The sequence below is a fragment of the Mauremys reevesii genome, linkage group 8 (assembly GCF_016161935.1).
Source record: "Mauremys reevesii isolate NIE-2019 linkage group 8, ASM1616193v1, whole genome shotgun sequence".
Lineage (NCBI taxonomy): Eukaryota > Metazoa > Chordata > Testudines > Geoemydidae > Mauremys > Mauremys reevesii.
In genome coordinates this window covers 35,301,762-35,316,752 of record NC_052630.1, presented here as the reverse complement: position 1 = coordinate 35,316,752, position 14,991 = coordinate 35,301,762, and the positions used below count along the sequence as shown (strand labels likewise).

Here is a 14,991-nt window from a genome sequence, read left to right as displayed (position 1 = left end):
CGGTTACTAGGGTTCGCTGGTGGAAGTGAAGAACAGTAGAGAGGGGCATCCAGACCAGATCCATATTGGACATAAGATACTTCACCAGAACAGTGCTTCATTTGGGCTGGTGTCCTGTCTTTGAGAATGGCCCATAGCAAAAGCTTCAGACACAGATGCAAAACCTCTCGCAATTGACAATTATGCAATAGCCTGCCCCTGGTGGAAATTTCTCCCTACCACCAAGCAGTTCATGTTGCTGTATGGTATTCCCTGAAGCATCAGACCTTTTCTCTCTTATACATTTTAAGTGTAAATAAGAGCGAATGTTTGACAGCATCAGGGTGACTTCTGGGGACAGGTTGGGGCGTAGATCTTCTCTCAGTCCATGACCGAGGACTCCAAGCTTGCTGACCACCTGTGGCACGGGGAATAGAATTCCTCTCCCAAAAGAGAAGCCCCAATCCTGTGAGCGACAGAAACTGCTCCAATAGCTTAGTACAAAGAACCTGCAGCCTTGAGCAGCTCTGACACATTCCAGCCAGTAAAGAGCAGCGCTACAAGTGTGCATCAGCCCCTGCTGTGCATGGCCTAGGGATGGAAAAGTAGCTGATGATCCAGGCAGGGAACTAATCTAAGTGAAGATGAAGTAGAGAGGAGGGGTGATCGATTTCAGGGATTTCCCCCAGCCCGGCCCCCAAATGCTGCTGCAGCAGTATGACGGGGCTGGCCGTGGGAGAATACTCCCAGGATAGGCACTGCATCAGACTGTCATGGAGACCTCTCCAGCCCTGTCTTAGGGAGCACGCTGGGGCTGGGAGGAGTGTGTCAGAGGTGGGAGGGAGAAGAGCTGTGGGGATTCTAGCCAGTGCTGCTGCCATAGGCAGCCAGGGAAGTCCTGCCTCCATTGCGCACTAGCCCTTAGATCAGCCTGGAATAAGGCAGAGCCTCCTTTCTTGGCCCACATCTGAGTGTGCTGCACCTCCAGAGAGCCCCAGTTGCACCTTGAATATGGACAACATGGTGAGGGTTTGTGGCTGGGGGAAGGATCAGGCTGTACCAAATACACCATGTCCAGCGCAGCAGATGAGACACAGACAGTGCAGGAGAGAAGGCAAGGGGGGCAGAGTACAGCAGTGCCGTATGCAAGTGCCACAAGCCTGGGGGCAAACAAGATGAACTGGACAAGCTGCGTGCAGGATTGATGGCCCCACTGGCGTTGTGGAACCAATGGGAGACAGTCAGGAAAGCTGGCCTATTGACTCTGAAGGCCATGCTCTTCAGAGGAGGAGAAAGCCAGACACATGCCTGTGCTAGGGGACAGGGGAGTCACCTTCTAGTGAAATCTAGATGGCAAGAGAAGAAAACGACAGCATGGACACTCTGGGTCCTGATATGTGAGAAAGGAAATAACAGTGCCCAACAAGTCTCTGGCCCAGGTCAAAGCAGAGTAAAAGCAAAGACCAGGCCCTTAGCCAAGAGATAGTGGAGACAGGAAAGGTACTGGACCTGGTGCTTAGCATCCTGGTGGTTTGCAATACCAAGATGTCTGAGGTAGATGCAGCCAAACCAGGGGGCATCAACGGAGATTTAACATAAATTCCACTGAAGTGTGTAGTGAAACCTGTTCATAAAGGCCACCAAAGGGAAGCACTGTATTAGTGCTGGTTACAATAGGTGACCACAGAAAGCAGCATGGTTAATATGGAGGAACACTCATGGGGCTAAGACTACCTGGCTGTTAAGACCGGGGAGGGTGGCTAGCTGGGGCCTCTCAGCATAGATCCCACTCACTGTGCCTCTTGTTTGGCAAGGTGGAGAATACAGTGAGAGGCATGATCACTTGCACTTGGTATTAACCAATTAAGAGTCATAGAGCTGAGCATAGGGGAGAGCCAGTGGGGAAAGGATCTCTCGGGGCTTAAGCTCCTAAGGAAGGGGAGCATGGGAAGCTGGAATCATAGGGCGTTTTACTGTGACACATCTAATAGTTGGAAACCGAGGCAGTTAGTAGGAAGAGGCCCCACAGAGTGAGGTACCAAGGGAAAGGTGGAAATAAAAAGTACAGTGCTGGGTGTTGAGCAGTTCTTCCCACCACGCAGAGCGCACAGGATCACAGACAGACTCCTGTGCTGAAGAAGTGTGTCATTTATTTGCTGCTTCACTGAGTGATCGGTCCATCAATCCAGTGCACAGCATAGAGTTAAATGCAGGCGACCCCCATATTTGGGTGCTCACCTTAAATACTGTTACAAAGTTATTCATTTTATATTGTATAAACACCTTTCTGCCTACCACGAAGATTAGTTTGCCAACTCGGTTGTTACCTGATTGGATTGCTGACCCAGTTGTTTATCTGATCCGATTGCGGGCTCAGCTTTTCACCTGGCTGTTCTCTTTCCTTGCCAGACAAGCAGGCATCTTTTCATGTACATCCCACATATTCCATCCTAAAATATACATCCTACATATTCCATCCTACACCGGGGGACCCGAGAGTAAAAAGCACAAATGCAAATGTGTGATTTCAAAGGGAAATCCAGAACAAGAAAGCAAGCCAGTGACTAAAAGAAGACCTTACAAAGGACTTGAAAATTGAACTTTGCAGGGGCAGGAAGTGAGGTGGGATCTTCTAGAAATCAAATAAGAGAGAGAATGAAATTCACAGATTTACAGATTCCAAGACAAGCAGGGACCATGATGATGATCTAGTCTGAGCTCCTGTATAGCACAGGTCAGAGATTTCATTCCTGCTTCAAGCCCAGAAACCTGTGGCTGAAGCAGACAGATAGAACTTGATCTAGATATCCCATGTGAGGGAGAATTTACCACATTCCTTGATAAGGGAGAGAGGGTGTGTTTGGATGTATGAGAGAGAGGGAAGGAGTCAATGGAAATAAGATTTCTACAAACATATCTAGGAAAAGAGGGAAGGGAAGTGGAGGAGCTCTGTCAAGGGAGGAGGAAAACTCAATCCAGAAGAGTGCTGGGATGGTTATAGGACCAGGGCCGGCTCCAGGCACCAGCCCAGCAAGCAGGTGCTTGGGGCGGCCAACGGAGAGGGGCGGCACGTCCAGCTCTTCAGTGGCAATTCGGCGGCGGGTCCCTCACTCCCTCTCAGAGCAAAGGACCTGCCACTGAAGACTGAAGCAGGAGCGGTAGAGCTGCAGATCATGATCACGGCTTTTTTTTTTTTTTTTCCTGCTTGGGGCGGCAAAACCCTGGAGCCGGCCCTGTATAGGACTGGGGAAAATCTGAGTCATTGTTCTAAGGCTTTGTCTGGATTCAGTGTGTGGGTCTCTTTCTTTCTGTCTTTCTCTCTCCTCCATCCCCTCTACTTATCCCAGATGTCTGCACCTTTACAGAGGTAACTGACCCGATTCCATTGCCTCTTTCCTGAAGCCCTGATCTCTGTCTCAGAGCTCTCCCCACAATCCCCACCTGCTGTATTTCAGCACGTCTCCCTCCCTTCGGCCCCATTGCTCCTTTCACGATCTCTAGGCTGACCTCGCTGCTGCTCTCAGCCGCCTCGTCCCTTCCACACACACCCCCACCCCTGGCTTCTCTCCTTTCAGTTGATTCTATCAACCCTTTCATTTCTCACAACTCCTCTCTTGATTCCTGTGCCTCCCTCTCCTGATGCTCTGTCTGCCCTTTAATCTCCTCCCTCTGCATCTGCTGGTTCTGTGCCTGCAGCCACGCTGCTGAGTGCCCTTGGGTAATGTCCTAGGCCTGCACTGAGCTCCTCCATGTCAGTTCTTTTTAGTGCTTCCAAAGCGTGGCATCTCTTCTCCTCCTCCTGCTCCCTTCGGACACCTCACCCTCCTCTGCCCAGCAGCTTGCCAGTATTTCCCAACCGCCCATAAGAACTCTCCCCTGCCTCTGACCCTTCCACCTCTAACTCCACCCTTTCCTTCTTCACGCCACTCTGGGCTTCCCAGGCCTGACTGTGACTCTGCATCCAAACCCTCCACCCCATTGCTTCCCATCTCTTGTCCTCCTCCCCTGCTCTTTATCTCTAGCTCTATGACTCCTTTCCATCTGCCCACCCGCACCAACTGTCTCCCAGCCTGGAAATAAACTCCTTGGGATGGAATTGTCTCTCTACCTACCATCTTAGCTCCACGACCCTCCTCCACTGGCTTTCTGGGTTTTACCACCCCTCCCTACCTGCCTGGGTTCTGTCTTCCGCTCTCCCTCAGACCCTGAAGGCAGAGGATCTTGATCTCTCCTGCTAAGTATCATTAAGGACCTGGTGAAGGAAATGGAATGTGTGGAGAGACTCTTCCCTGATGTCCTCACGAGTTCTCATCCCACAGAGGAAACTGCAGAACCTATTAGAATTGGACAAAGGGCAAATGTGAAGCAAACCCAGTGATGGCACAGCTGGGTGTTCCATTGCAGATCCTAGCAAAGTTGAGGAGGTTCAGTATCCAAATGAAACTGCTGGGAAAAGGGAACTTCAGCGGGGGGAAATTTTCAGACAACGTTCCTTTTTCACTGAAAAATGCAGATGCAGGTTGACCAAAATGTTTTCAAATTCACGGAATTGTTACAGTCAAACAAAAAAAAAATTCTGAAAAAATCAAAACGTTTCAACTTTCTTTGTGAATTTTACTTCAATTTGATTCACGAAAGAAGTTAAAAAAGCTAAGAAATCCCTCAGAAACCAAACAAAACCTTTCATTTGATCCAAAGCTGGATTTTTTTTTTTTACTTTTTCGGTTTGCTGATTTTTTCTCCCATTCTTCGGGCTGGCCACTGACCTGAAAAATTGGTTATTTGCCCAGCTCTGCTAGCTACTGGCTACCACGGCACAGATCATCCAGGTGATCAGAGCCCCCCCGTAGAACTATAGATGCTGTGGACCAAAGCAGCACAGCAGCTGACATTTACCTTGATTTCTCTAAAGCTGTTATTATAGCCCCACCCCCCAGAATGTAGAGAGGAATGCCAGCGAGGGCCAAGACTGGCAGGCAGGCTGTAGGCACTACGAGCAAACAGGGCACCCTCAGAACAGGGAAAGCATCAACAGGAGCCAGGCTCCAGGTCTGTGCTACTAAACATTCACTGTAGTCCCTGTGGAATGATCAGGGGCAGGACGTGAGCTCTCCCTGAGTCAGGACCAGATTCTGCCTCTAGGAAGCAGGGGTGCGGTGCACAGGGGCAGCCCAGAAGCAGGGGCTCAGCGGGACTCAGCCCCTGTTTCTCCTGGGGGGCTTTTTGGGAGCATACACCAGAGCAGTGGCTCCACCAACCTACGGGAGAGTACAATGTGCACTCTCCTCTGTGTTCAGCTAACAGGTGTGGTGGTGGCCATGGAGGGGGACAGAACCATGCCCCTCCACCCTGCCCACTTGTGGGCAGCTAGCACCCATGTGGGCACTCACAGGGAGCGAGGTGGTCCCCATTGCTAGGTGAGGAGGGCATCACCTTTCATCCTCCCCAGCCCCATCCCAACAGGGTTTGGTCATCATCTGTGCAGCCAGCCCCAAGCTTGGAGGGCTAATGAGCAGCAGAAGAGCTCTCCAAGCCGCACGAGTGATGTGGCAGGCTGGAAGAGCCAGGCAGCTCTAAATTCGATGAGATTTAGGATAGCTAAATGCAAGGTGAGGCACCGAGGGAGATCCCATAATCAGCCCAAATAGAAACAGGAGGCTGCTGCTTAGAAAGCAGCCGTGCGGTCAGAGAGCCCTGCAGGTTAGAGCGGAGGTTATTGAAGATGAGCTCACGCTCTAATGCTCTTGCTAACAGAGCAAATGAAATCCTGAGTGCGTGTCTATAAATAGAGGGATCTCTCCTAAGCCAAAGGAGGTAATAAGGGTGTTTTATACAGCCATGGTGTGAGTGTGCTAAGTATATTGTGTGCACTTTGGGACCCTGTGTTAGAGAAAAGCCATTGCAGAGCTAGAGGGAGGGCAGAGAAAGGCACTCGAGGGTTTCACAGAGGATGAGAGCCTGGGATGGTGCTGGTGGAAGGGCAGATACCAGGAACGTTGCACAAAACATATGTGTTGGTAAAGCAGGAAAGGGATTGCCCTGGCACAGAGGGAAGGGGGGAGCCAGAGGACAGGTCTGGAACTAAGGGCCTGATCCAAAGCCCATCAGTTTTGATGGAGAAGGCCCCAGAGTGGATCGTGTGAGTATAAAGGGCCAGGTTGTGGCTATGCAGGGAGCATAGCAGAGGCGACCTGTCCTGGTGCGAGCTCTCTGAGGCATTGCCTCCTAGAGCACAGGGAGGGGGTGGCTCTGCACCCTTTGAAGCAGGGTGGCATCAGCGTGTCTGGGCACTAGGTGTGCCAGAGAGGCTGATTCTTCTGGCAGCACTAGACTGGCATAGTCCAGGGTTATGGACTGTGATTGTCCCTGGGCAAGGGCACAGGTGTGAGGGAGGGCATGCTGCCCTTTCCTCTTCTCTGTGCACTCGACCAGGAGGGTGATCGGGCAATGGATGTAACTGCTGAATGAGGCAAATACGTGAGATGAAATGCTAGACATTGGCATTGTATGTCTCTAGGGATCTTTTGCAACCCAGCCATCTAGGGCTTTCTCATCTAAGAGCAGGAGTACAGGAAAAGCCCAGAGAGAAGAGAGAGGCTCCTGGTGGGGTCCCATCTCCTCTGTACCAATTTGTTACTCTATGTCCCTCCTCTCTGTGATGATCGGCTTATGTTCCAACCCTCCTCCTCCACTGTACCTCTCGTGAGCTCTGTGGCATCACACTGGTGAAAGGGCTGCAGGACAGACCCAGCATGCACCTCTTTTGTGCATATCATTTAAAGGAGCTGTGTGAGCGTCAAAAAGCTACAAACCTATGCACCTCAGGAGAACTTACTGTCTTTGAGTTGTGCTATAAACAAGCAAACAAACACTGCTCTGTTCTGTGTCACCCAAATATACATTCATCCTGGGCCATTTACATACAACTCTGTGTCACCTGAATGTATAGTCATCCTGGGCCATTTACATACAACTCTGTGTCACTTGAATGTAGAGTCATATTAGGGCCATTTACTTAGAATATAAAAGTGGTATCTATAAAATGGCCCCTTCAAAGGCCAAGCACAAAATCTAATATAACCCCACAAATCAGCCACTGCTTGGAGGGAGATCAAAGAATAATCCCCTCCCACCCACCTCATCCTCTCCCAGCCAGTTCCTCAAGCCACTGTTATGAGCACCTTGCAATGCACCCAGGATGTTAACAAATGCTGGGCTTGATCCTCCAAGGTGCTGAGTACCCCACATTGCATTGCGTTGTGTTGCATTGGTAACAGAGGCACTCTTCTCTTTGGCTCTTGAGTGGGCCAGCCCTTCAGCATGGGTTAGAAGCTGCAGTTTTGCTGGAGGTGGTATCTTTTGGAGGAGCATTAAAAGTAACATTCTAATTGTTTCTGGTCCTAAAGATCCCATGGCGCTTTTTGCAAGAGGAGGGTTTTGCGCTCCAGTGTTGTGGGCAAATTTCACCTTTGTTAATTAAATTTACCTATCTAAATTCTCACTGTTGCTTCAACTGGATGTTATCCTTCGCTTCCTAAACTGTCGTGCAGTGTGTCTGGCATTGTGAGATGGATGGTGCATCTTACCTCGGAGGTGGCTAGATTTCACTGGTGGATGTCATAACCCCTGTGTTAGCTTCACCCTAGTATAGACACTCAGAGCATCCAGTTTTCACATGCAGGTAACTCAAGCTGCTGCACAAGATGCTGGCATAAGACCATAGGGTGCACCGTACCAGATGGGACCAACAGTGCAATGGGTCTATTGTCCTGTGAGCAACAGTGGACAGCACCAGGTAGTACAGAGGAAGGTGTAAACCCCCATGCTGAACGAATATGTACTCACATGCCCATTGGGCTAGTGGGTGACTTCAGGTGTCCAAATGGAGGGCCTGTATGGCCTGTAATAGGGCAACCACTTTTGGAAATAGGCCTTATAGTCTGTAAAATGACTTGGGACTTGGTTCTTCTGGGTGAAATTTAAAGCATGAGGGCGCGGGTGTGTCAGTTACTGTGTGAGGGGTGTGTGCGCATCAGTTACTGTGTGTGGGCATGGGTGTGTCAGTTACTGTGTGGGTGTGTGTGTGCGCATCAGTTACCATGTGAGGGCACGGGTGCATCAGTTACTGTGTGTGGGCATGGGTGTGTCAGTTACTGTGTGGGTGTGCGTGTGCGCATCAGTTACCATGTGAGGGCACGGGTGCATCAGTTACTGTGTGTGGGCATGGGTGTGTCAGTTACTGTGTGTGGATGTGGGTGCATGAGTTATCATGTGAGGTCGCGGGTGTGTCAGTTATTGTGTGAGGGGCGTGGGTGCATCAGTTACTGTGTGTGAACATGGGTGCATCAGTTACCCTGTGAGAGTGCGGGTGTGTCAGTTACTATGTGAGGGCGCGGGTGCATCAGTTACTATGTGAGGGCGCGGGTGCATCAGTTACCATGTGTGGGGTGTGGGTGTGTCGATTACTATGCAAGGGTGTGATTATGTTAGCTATTTGACCCTGGTAGTTTGGCCCTCAGGGTCAGATATTCAAATGGGAAGAATAATACCTGGAAAGCTCTTGTCAATCAGGATCCTAATGTAGTTGTTTCTGTTTTCAGGTATGTGTCTGCTCTGACAACACCAGCACGTCTGTCTCCTGTTGACTTCCATTACTCACTTGCTGCACAGGTACCTACCTTCGAGATCACCTCCCCCAATTCTGCTCACGCGGTGTCCCTTCCACCTGCGGCACCCATTAGCTTCCGAGTGGAAGAGCAGCAGCCTTTACTGCGACGCTATCAGGTGCCCTTCCAGGATATGCAGAGATATGACAGTTACTACCAAAGGAAGAGCTACTTGAATGAGAGCATGGGGAGCCTGCCTTCGAGCCCCTTCCGCATCACGGAGGATGACGAGTATGAAACGACACAAGAGTACATCCCAGCACTAGAACAACCAAAGAAAACAGCTAGCAACAACAGGCGGTGGAAAAGATCTAAACTCAACGGGCAGGTCTCACACAGACCCCGGACGGTCAGAGACTCCTTCTCAGGAAGTAGTGCTTCATATAGCGAGTCTGATGAGGAGCTCATGGCGGAGAGCACCCCGTTCTTAAGCATTCAAAACACTGAGGCAATGAACACAGATTCGCCGCCGCTGTATCGGCCAGGAGACAGCAGGACTTACTATTCCTTCGAGAGACAAAGCGCACAGTTGGAGAGCGGGCAAAGCAGATCGACACACACGAGACCCAAACAGGACTCGGCTCCTCTTTAGAAGCCACACAAACTCACGCACCCACAAACACACCTGTATCGAAAAGGAGGAAAGATATTTTTATTTTGTATAAAAGAGGAAAAAATATAACAAATCAAATGTTTTATTTTCATTTTAGCAAAGTTGTCTTATAATAGCTAACAGCAAAGACTTTTTTATAGGGAATCTCTATTTATATGTAACATCTTGACTTACAGCTTCCGAGAGAAAAAAAAACACAAAACAAAATAAATAAATAATAATAAAAAAAAGATGGGCCAATTTTTGACAACTTAAAAATAGAAAAAAAATCGTGGTGCCTTTTTTTGCTGTATGCTAATGCCAGAGTCCATGCTGAGGATTACGTTTCAGTAGCATTCTTAAGATCATAGGTTGTAGTTCAAGACAACTTACCATGTTAAGGGCACTTTCCCATTTGAAAAAACAGCACCCTCCACTTTGCCCCATCTCTGGATGTTTATGATCTCGTTCTTTAAAACATTGTTATAACACACAAATGACATGTGTATGTATGTTCTCATGAATACCTCCTAAGGGGAATCCATCTTGCCCACTCAAATAGTTGTAGTTTTGCTTATTTCAGGGTGGGGAATTACATACCAGAATGCAGAAGTAATGGGTTTTTTTTGCAACATAGGTAGGAAGAGGGGAAAAAAGCATACAGTAGCAACAACCCTTACAATATATTTGTTGACCGTGTTACTTGTGGGGTCCCAAGTAAATTTCACTCATTTTGGCACAGTTTTGTGACGTTGTCGTCAAATGAATAAAACGTTTACATGGATGTGGTAAAATATTATGTATTTATATATGGTTGAATCCACTTTATTGGTGCAGACCCTGATGGGAAGGGAAACAGCCCATTGCAGCAGTTACAGACAAGCACTCTCGACTGATCAATTGTTTTAAAAGATGGCATTACAGTATTACAAGAAACAATGTGAAGCTTAGACAGGGTTACATATTGGCCATGATAGTACGGAAGAGTAGAGCAAAGGACATGGAGAAGTTAGTGACAGCACGACCACCAGTATAGCCCTGCTAGTTGCTGTGAATCAGCTACAAATAGTGTTGAGTGTGCTCCATATGCAATTAATCCCTGTTTAAAGTCACTGCAATGCATCCCCAGGACCCTGCCCCTGGCCAATGAAATAGGCAGGCAATGTAGCAGGAAAGCCAGTCAGTGGATTCTTCTGTATCCATGTGCCGTATATTGTAAAGAAAGTTGTTATTGTAATGTGCCAGTGTTAACATAATAACTTGCTATCAAAGATGGACATCATGTTTAGGGCAGCCCTGGCCCCTGGACCCGTGGCTCAAAGAGACAGTGCTGTGTGTCCAAGAAGCGGAACATTCACATGTGAAAGTGCCCCTCCTTTCAGTTCATTGCAGCAACCCTGTTTACATTGTAGCCTGACTTATTTCTTTTTATATTTTCACTTCTGCATGTCCTTTGCATTTCAGATACTGTAGATTGGATGCATGGTGAAGCTGTGACTGAGAAGATAATACAACAATTGACAGTTTATTTCATTTAACTTTTAGCAATAAAGTAACTAAACCCTCTATTCCTCACCCACAATGGGGTCAGATGGAAACTCTGCTAATTAGTCATAAGATGATTGTATACATTTGCTCTGGATTGTCTGAATGTCTGAACTCTTGACTGTTTAACACTTGAACATTTTTATATTATAAATAAAATAAGAAATAATTAACGTTTCCAGCATTAATCTTAATCAGTGATCAGATTGGTGGTGGGAAGAGTGGTGTTACACAATCCCAAACTCCACCCACAGTCTGAAGCTTCATCCAGAGTCCTAAACTCCACTTACATCCCAGAGTAGCTGGATGTTGGAGCTAAAATTCTCAGTATCAAACTAGCTGAAAGAGACATTTCAACTTCCACCATTACGCTTCAGAGTTAACATCTCATTGAGGTGAATGGAAGGGGACGGTCAGTCCACGCTTTTCTCAGAGCTATTGTTGCATTCTGTGTTTGCAGACCGAGTGAGACAGCACTGCATCAAGGCACATTTGGAAGGTTTCCTTTGCAACCGTAAGGCTTAGAAACATGACTCCAATATCAGGCCCAGGGCATCTTAGGATGGACACATTAAAAAAGGAGGAATGCAAAATCAGAGGCCACTTTTGAAAACGTTGGCCTTTCATTTCAAATGGGTTTTTTTTTTTCGTTTTTTTTTTAAAGACAGCTGACATTCTGCCACTGCTGAAGGGGCCGATGGGAAGGTGTCAGTATGAAAAGTCAACTCCCAGACTTGTTTGCAGGCTGACAAGCAGCCTATGGCCATTGTTTATGGGAAGCTACACAGTGGTCTTAACACCTCGCAGCGCTTTGTAACAGACCATAATCCTGGTGGATTTTTCTCCTTCTAAACCCCGGATTGTGTTTACAACTGATTAGCTTCAGGCATGAGGTGTTGATGAAAATGATTGCCACAGGGTTGAAATACAGCTCTGGAATCTTGGCATCTTGGCTACACCGGCTTTGTCTCAGCCCCATTGTCACAGCGCTGTGGGGACAATGAAATGGGTGCACGCCATGGGGAGAGAGCATGAGGCCCAAACAGCCTGCGGCTAGCCTTGGTGCATGTGGGGGTGGGGGGGAGGGAGCATAGAAGGAACTTGTGTATCCCATGCAAATGCCTGGCAGAGGCACCGTCCAGCACTCGGGGCCCAGAGCCATGCTGGCAGAGCCATGCATTAGCCTGTGGTGAGGGAACTACCATCCAGCCCCACACAAGCCCATGGCTGGTTCAGCGTGCACCCCTCCCACACACTGGACAGCACGGGTAATGATTGTGTCTCACTGCAGCACTGGCCCTCCCGGAGCTCTGCCTCTGCCCCGCGGGCAAGGCTGGATGTCAAAGGCACAGCCAGCACCAGAGAATGAAGGCAAAAGCGCCCCCTGGTGGCCGTGACTGAGGCACAGCATCTCAAAGATATGCAGGGGCCTGACAGTTTGAGGTTCTGGACCTGAGTGACTCTCAAAGAAGGAGTGCAAATGGGGTCAGGATTGCCCCCTCCCCAGCAGTCCATTTCAACATCAGCCTCCACAAGCCTTTGGACCAGATTCTGCCCCCCCTGCCCCCGTAAACCTCGCCAAGGCCCCTATTCCTTGAACTCAAGGGCCTGCCTGGGGTGTAACCAGGGAGTGTGTCTACATTTGCCCTGTATGTACAGGCTCTAGCTTTGCTCGAGTGAGCACGCTAAACCTAGCAGTGTAGCCTCGGGGGCAGGCGGAGTTGAGGGGGAGGGGAGCAGACAGCTAAGTACGAGCCCATCCGAGACACTCAATACAAACTTGGGGCGTAGCTGCTCATCACCTACACCGCTGAGGCTACCTTGCTAGCAAGCGAAGGTAGAGCAAGAACATCCGCCTGAGCTGAAAAGATTGGCTGTGTAGATGTATCCTGAGCAGAATAGGGACAGTCACTGCCTCCTACAGGTTTGTTAAAGAGCATGTAGAGTATTAGCTACATAGGGCTGGGGACTGAGCGTTTCTGGGTCTAGGCCTGGCTCTGCCACAGATTTGCTGTGTGACTTAGGGAGACAAATCAGTTAATGTTTCTGCACTGTGATTTCGTATGAGGTCGAAGAGGACTGTGGGCAGTTTCAGCAGCCATGGCTGCAGTGTGCTCTGAAACTCTCCTGTGGAAGCAGCTGTAGCAGGGCAAAGCAGTTCTTGGTACTGCTACTGACATGCTGGATGCTAGGCTCAAAGCGCCCAGCCTTTGAGGGGGGGGGTCCCTGGTATCTGTCCCTCCCAGTGGCAGTTTTGCCTCAGAAAAGTGACTGACAATCAGAGACATAGTCATCAACCTTCATGATTAGTGAAAATGATTAGGCGGCTGGGTCACATGACTTATGAGGAGAGGCTGAGGGAACTGGGCTTGTTTAGTCTGCAGACGAGAAGAGTGAGGGGGGATTTGATAGCAGCCATCAACTACCTGAAGGGGGGTTCCAAAGAGGATGGAATGAGGCTGTTCTCAGTGGTGGCAGATGAGAGACCAAGAAGCAAGTTGCAGTGGGGAAGGTCTAGGTTGGGTATTAGAAAATACTATTTCACTAAGAGGGTGGTGAAGCACTGGAATGGGTTACCTAGGGAGGCGGTGGAATGTCCTTCTTTAGAGTTTTTAAGGCCCGGCTTGACAAAGCCCTGGCTGGGATGATTTAGTTGGTGTTGGTCGTGCTTTGAGCAGGGGGTTGGACTAGATGACCTCCTGAGGTCTCTTCCAACCCTGAGATTCTATGATGCTATGATTTTAAGCCCTTGCACTGGGCACAGCTGTTAATGGCACAGACAGGTTCTTCTGGGGTGGTGGGGGAGGGGTTCTCATGGGGCAGCGGCTCTGGGGTCCCACATTCCTTACAGCCCATTGTATTGTCACATAGGGCAGCAGCTGCTACAGTTCAACAAGCCTCTTGGCAGACACAGTAAAGGCCCGAGGGGCATGCAAGGGGAAGGACATAGGACCCTCATGTGGGCCAGCCACGATTGCTAGCCCTGTGCTGAATGAGCAGGCTGCTGCCTGTCAGGCTCCCTGTGCATAACCACCCCAAAGGCCAGTGTTAGGGCCATAGGCCCACCCCCCCTTCCACCTGCCCAGACAGAGGGGTGGGGGGGGGCTACATGCTGCATCTTTTTAAGAGGAAGAACAATGATCATGCTCCCTTGTGCAGTAGGGAACCCTGGGATGGACTGGCCCTAGCAGCCAGCTCTAGCTCTCCATGCCACCCCTAGCATGGGTCGTGGCCCAGCAGTTGCAAGCTGGCCCCTTTGTCAGCACATGGTGCAGTGAAGGTGACTTGTGCTTCTTCACCTCAGTTTCAGATGTAGAGCAGCTTCTGAGGATGGCCCAGCAAGACACTTAGTAAGGGACCAATCCAAAGCCAAATGGGCACCATTCCATTGACTTCAGTGAGCTTGGAGCCAGCCCTAAATGCTGGAACCCAGATGCAAAGGAATGGGAAACCCATCTGTCACCCCACACATGAAATGAAGTCTCAGGCAGGCTGGAAAGAAGCAGTCTGTGGAAGAGGCCGGGGCTGCAGGACCAGGGACCAGCAGGTCATAACAAAGGCATGTTAGTGTGTATCCATGAGCACAATCCGTACCGAAAGGGATGGATTTTTCGGACATTTTAGGTGCACAGCCACAGTAGCCACGTACCCAAAGCTCGGCAACACACACACACACACACCCCATGGCCAATATTTTCATTAATGACTTGGCTAATGGAGTGGAGCGTATAGTGGCAGCTGACACAAAGCTGGGAGGGGCTGCAAGCACCTTGGAGGCCAGGTTTAAAATTCAAAAATGACCTTGGCAAATTGATCTGAATTCAACACGAAGAAATTCAATAAAGACAAGTGCAAAGTACTTCACTTAAGGAGGAAAACAATCAAATGCACAGCAACAAACTTTCTGCTTGGCACTGGTTGTGCCCTGTAGACAGGCCGGACTCACTCCTGCAGCGCCTCCTGCTGGTGACTCCGGGAATTAGCTCTGTCCAGTGCTGGAGTGCCCTCTGCAGGCCAGTGATCCACCTGTCTTCTGGCCCCCATGTCCCTCCCTGGACCCGGTGCCCTTTTACATGGGGGTGCTGCCCCCTGGCAATGACCCCTTTCTCTCAGGGTTTCCCCTCCTCAGGGAACCCCCACCCTCTATCCCCACCTTGCCTCAGTATATGGCTACTGCCAGTCATTGTCTAGCCCCACGCCCTGGGGCAG

General features: G+C 49.5%; 1 protein-coding gene across 11 annotated transcripts in view; it reads left to right on the top strand.

The window, feature by feature from the left end:
* Positions 1-10,911, top strand: part of NRG2 (neuregulin 2) — a 179,208-nt gene extending 168,297 nt beyond the window's left edge. For 10 of the 11 annotated variants that reach the window (XM_039485535.1, XM_039485534.1, XM_039485533.1 and 7 more), the window contains one exon: positions 8,580-10,670. In XM_039485535.1, coding sequence (XP_039341469.1) covers positions 8,580-9,237 — 658 coding nt within the window. In that variant the 3' untranslated portion in view covers positions 9,238-10,670. Of the gene's footprint in view, positions 1-8,579; positions 10,671-10,701 lie in introns of those variants that run through there. The other variant, XM_039485544.1, reaches the window with a different exon arrangement.
* Positions 10,912-14,991: the final 4,080 nt, after the last annotated feature.